The 4850-nt window shown below is 53.6% G+C and overlaps 1 protein-coding gene across 1 annotated transcript; it reads right to left on the bottom strand.

Moving 5' to 3' along the window:
* Nucleotides 1-244: 244 nt before the first annotated feature.
* LOC101388722 (granzyme B-like) lies at nt 245-3654 on the bottom strand. Its single transcript, XM_004421160.3, has 5 exons — nt 3564-3654; nt 2360-2507; nt 1700-1835; nt 1233-1493; nt 245-573 (listed from the first exon to the last, which is right to left on the bottom strand). Exons 1-5 carry the CDS (start codon nt 3616-3618, stop codon nt 430-432), a joined length of 744 nt encoding a protein of 247 aa, XP_004421217.1. The 5' UTR covers nt 3619-3654; the 3' UTR covers nt 245-429.
* Between the last annotated feature and the right edge of the window lie 1196 nt (nt 3655-4850).

The following is a 4850-nucleotide window of genomic DNA, read 5'->3' as shown; positions in this document are numbered from 1 at the left end:
CCAGCCCCAGGCTGTGCCGGCTTGGTGTCTGGGACCCACGGTGTTATCCCCCTTCCTCTCTGCCATATAACACCGGGAAGGAGGTAAGAAGTTCACCCTGAGCCCCGGGACCAGAGAGGGTCATGTTTTCTCCTGACGGTGCTCAGCTTCAGCCCTGGCAGAAGGGCAGGCCCTGGAGAGACACATATGGGCAAGACGGAGCTGGGTGACAGCTTTGCGTGGGACTTGGAGGAGCTGGTGGGAGGGGGATGAGGAGGAAGCAGAAAAGAGCAGATTTGTGTCATTGGCCTTCTAAGCAGAGTTGGTGCCTCTGAATGAGGGTCAGTGAATAAACCAGAAACCAGCTGTTCCCGCTCAGCTAAGAGACATTTATTTAGTTGCTGGTGTGATTCTGGATGAGCTCCAGAGAAGATGGTCTGGTTCCTGCCGTTAGAGGCTTTTCATGGTTTTCTTTATCCAGGGCAGGAAACTCGAGACTTTGGTGTAGGCCGCTGGAGGTGTCCTGTCAGTTCGTCCATAGGAGACAATGCCCTGGATCACGTTCTTACATACGAGAGGACTCCCGGAGTCCCCCTGTGGACAGAGAGGGGGAAGGACTGAGCTAGTTCTCCTCCTGGTCCTGCCCTCCCTGTCATCCCAAAGCCCCTCTCAGAGAAGGCCGCCTGCATGGCCTCCATGTGGGAGATCAGAGAGCAGGGCTGGCCCCTGTGGGCCCCTCAGCTGCCCAGTCCTGACCCTGGACATTGTCACTGTTTCACTTCACTCAGGTTGTGGCTCACTTTCCTCCCGCAGGTCCCGGATCCTCTCCCCATAAAGGTGCTGTGGGACTGTGCTTCAGTCTACTGTTTAAGGGCACAGAAGCAGGCAGGTGGGGCTGACACTCAGGATGGAGGGTGAGCCCATCTTCCAAAATGTGTGCCAGCTCTGAGGAAACACCTGGTTTTAACTTCTGCACAGCGGGGAGCACAGTTTTCTAACACGTGTGCCCTGCATGGGGCAGAGTGTTGCACATTCATCGCCCGGGAGAACACCATGTGTGGATCCATCACAGGCCCCAGGGGGGCTCGCAGAAGCCCTGTGACTCCCCACTGTGGCTGCTCCCCCCTTCTCTTCCCAGGAGAAAGATCGGAGTCTAGGGGGTGAAGAAGATACCACTGCTTGGTCTCCAGGTCCCAGATCTTCCCCAAACACCCCTCTCCTCAGAGTTGAACTAGGCAGATGCTCAGTCTCACCTTAAAGGAAGACTTCTGTTCCTTCGGGTCTCCTACACAAATCTGGGTGGCCCCGCTGTAAACGCCGGGGTAGCGGGACTCGCATTCCCGGTCCTCCTGCACGGTCAGCTCCACCTCCTGCAGAGTGTCTGAGGTTGGGCCTATTGGGGTGACACTCCCCCAGCCGGCCACACTGCACACCTGTCCGGGCCTCACCTGGGCCTTGCTCCAGGGCAGGCTGAGGGGCCTCACAGCTACAGTCTGCTTGGCCTTTCTTGCCAGCTGATGAGAAGAGGCAAGAAAGTCCAGCTCAGCCAATGGCGTCCTGGGCCGGGACACCATGATGGGCTGCACTGTCTTCCCTCTCCCCTGAGCCACTTGGGACTAGTCAGGCGGCCAGGACAGGAAGGAGGGATGGAACAGGTCGCAGTGGGGGGTGGGAAACAACCTGAACTCAGGAGAGCAAGAGAAGCCGAGAGGTTACTTACCTCTAGTAACATGATGTCGTTGGACATGTTGTTATGATTAAAGTCTGGGTGGGGGATGGCTCTTCTCACGGGGATGACCTGCTGGGTCCTCTCCCGCTTTTGGATATTGTGGGCCCCCAGGGTGACACTGATTGAGCTGCAGAGAAAGCAGAGTGGGAGTGTGGGGGGTGTGGAGTCACAGGAGATCCAGCCCAGGAGCCATGAAGGACAAGTGACAGCTGGGTCAGGCCAGGGCTGCAACTAGGGGAAATCGAGGCAATGTGAGGGCCGGGCATGGAGTGACTCTGTGCCCTGTGCTTCTCAGTGGCATGGAGTGTTGGGCTTCTGGAAGCTTTCTCTTGCCCTCAGGAAATATTGTGAAATACTCTGAGTTCCATTTTGACCCTCATGCAGGCTTTCATCCTCCACAGCTGCTTTATTTGGTCAGTGTGGTCTTCTCATCTGGCCACTAGCTCTCACCTCTGACCTCTGACCCCAAAGCTTACCTGTCCTATTTCTCACTTTCCGTCACCCACTCATGCTCTCAGATGGCTCCTCTCATGAGCTCACGTGACTTTGATTTACCAGGAACCGGGGAAGCTCCCCTGGGCTGTAGCCCCTGGGCAGGGAACAGTGTCCCTTGGGAGCCTCAGGAAGTGTCAGTTGTCTGCGGTCCCTCACCTTCCCCAGCAGTGAGCAGCTGTCAGAACAAAGTCCTCTCGCACGAGGGCACCACCACACATCTTCATTGTCTCCTTCACCAGAATCTGAACAAACACCATGTAGGGGCGGGAGTGGGGCTTGGCCTCATGTCCCCCGATGATCTTCCCTGAAGGAAAAGTTTGATCTGCTTGTGTGCACTCAGTGAGCCTGCCACGCACGTGTCGGCTTGATGGCTCAGGACCGCTGGGCGTCTGGGAGTCCAGGATAGTCTGGAGTTGGGAAGGGCTGGGAAGGAGCCTCAACTTCCTCCTCCGGAAAAGGGAAGAGGAGCAGCTTTGGTCTGTGAATCTGTCCTCCACAGATAACTGGAAGGAGCATCTCTGTCTTAGAGACAGTGAAGTCCTAGTGGCTCCTGAAAATTCCTCTCCTGACTTTGCTTTGTTTCCCGTGCGTTTCTAAGGCCCCCATCTAAGGATAGTGCTGCTTTCCAGTGGCCAGGACTTCAGTTAGGGACCTAGATGTTCTCGTAGCCTGCTTCCAAAGCCTGACAGGTAGTGGATGCCCAAGAAGTATCTGTTGGCTGCATGAAGGAATGGCCTCCAATGGGCCTCTAGATGAGGGTTGGTAGGGCCCGGGCTGGTGGGCTTCTAGAAAGCAGAGAAGGTGAGGTCTGCCAAACAGTGGCCCCATCTTTGAAAGAGGGGAGCTGCTCAAGGCCTGGGAATAAAAGCAGAGTTGGAGAGGGACAGAGGGGCGTTGGGACTGAGCACTGCACGAGCAGTCCTCTGGGGACTGTGGTCCCACCAGCTCCAGTCTGCTGAGCTCTGGGCTTGTCTCCTGAGTGGACACTGAGGGGAGCATCTGTCTCATCCCAGACGGGGAAGCCAGGCCCCACTCTGTCCTCTGCTGGGGGATTTATTATTTTCTCTTTTCCAGATTCCCTCCCTCTGCCATGCACTTCTATTTAAGTTTCACTTTCCAGATTGCACGTGTACGGCCTGGGGAGGGAACAACACCCACTGGCTCTTCTTGAGAGGCCTTTTGCCCTGCCATTCCTGCTGGTAGCTTATCCAGCATCATACCTGGGGGTCTGAGGTGGGAACGGAGCTGGATTCAGAATGTTGCTGCTGGATAGATGGGTCAGGGATGTGCAGAAGGGGCAGGAGATCAGTGCACCCTGTGTGATGGGTTGGGGTCTCTGAGTGTGGGGGTGGTCACTCACCTGCCTCTGCCCTGGGGGGCAGTAAAAAGGCCAGCAGGAACATGAGAGGCTGCATCTTTCCAGGAAGGCTGCCCAGGTCGATGCTGCTGATGCTTCCTCCTTGCTCTCTTATAGCCCCCAGGAGAGGAAGGAGGTGCAGGTGGGCTCAGTGACCTCAAGTCCCCCTCGGGTTGTGTGTTGCTTCATCATAGATGGCTTTCTACAAAAGCTTCCCCGCCCCAATCCCTCTGCCTGATGACGTCCTCTGGTGGTTGTGTGAGAATCATGGGGCGACCACATCAGTGCCCACAGCAGATGACTCAGAGTGGACCACTTGTTCCAGCCCAGAGCAGGAACCCAAGGGTAGAAGGTGGATACGGTGGGCTGTGGTATCAACCAGTAGAGGTGTTCAAGCCCCCGAAACCTATCCCAGTGCTAGAACAACCAGTGCCTCGTTTCCCTGTTGCTAAGTCCATCAGGATAATTTCTTTAGCAGATGTGTGTCTGGGCCCTTCTCTGTTCTATGACCAAGCATACTGGAGGTGTGTCTCCTTCTGTTAGAGACCTGACTGTCTGGTGGAGGAGACAGACAAAGCTTAGTGAGGTGGCAGACATGTGGAAAAGAGTATAATACAGGCATCTTCCTAAGAAAGAAGCCTACCTGGAAAAAGCCTCAGTGGAGAGACTACATTTCTTCCTAGATATGACCAGATAGAGACAAACTAAAAGATGGTGAAAAGCATTTGTGACTTGTAATTTTAAGAAGCTGCATCTAAGTGAAGATTTATAATAAAAATATATCTGGAAAAGAAGATATGATTCATCAGATTGTTGAACAAATGAGAAAAAAATGACCAACATCATAAGGTTGGCTAATATTTATTGATCACCCACCGCAGATACCTCACCGTCTGAGTTACTACTGATATTTCTTCCATTTTACAAATGAGAAAGCTGAGACATTGAGAAGGTAAAGGACTTGTTCCACATCACCCAGCTCATAAGAGTGGAAGGGGAGCACGCATTAGAATGCAGGGATCTGATTCCTAAGTCTGTGATCTTACCCACCACTGCCCAAACTTCACCGTATCCTATATTGTTTAAGAAATCTGGGAAAAAATTAAGGGGGTGCTGAAAAATAAAAGCTTCTGTCCTTATCTCTAATATATGACTCTGGTTCTCCTAGAAGAACCTCCCCCTTCCTCCTGGAGTCCTCTCTCTACTCAGCATTCCAGAAATTGTCCCACACCAGAGTTTCACTGAATTATCCCCAACCCAACATCCAGACTTTGCTCTTTCTTGGTGGCG

This window comes from Ceratotherium simum, chromosome 3, assembly GCF_057802395.1.
Source record: "Ceratotherium simum simum isolate JZ-2026a chromosome 3, ASM5780239v1, whole genome shotgun sequence".
Lineage (NCBI taxonomy): Eukaryota > Metazoa > Chordata > Mammalia > Perissodactyla > Rhinocerotidae > Ceratotherium > Ceratotherium simum.
The sequence above is the reverse complement of the archived record's forward strand: the minus strand, read 5'-3'. Positions and strand labels throughout refer to the sequence as shown.

Bases quoted from the DNA above. Each gene is read 5' to 3' on its own strand.
- LOC101388722 (XM_004421160.3), bottom strand. From the start codon at position 3,618: ATGCAGCCTCTCATGTTCCTGCTGGCCTTTTTACTGCCCCCCAGGGCA. The intron at 1,836-2,359 runs GTGAGGGACCGC...CTTTCTCTGCAG, and splicing joins GCTGCTCACTGCTGGGGAAG to CTCAATCAGTGTCACCCTGG. The intron at 574-1,232 runs GTGAGACTGAGC...CTCTGTCCACAG, and splicing joins AACAGAAGTCTTCCTTTAAG to GGGGACTCCGGGAGTCCTCT.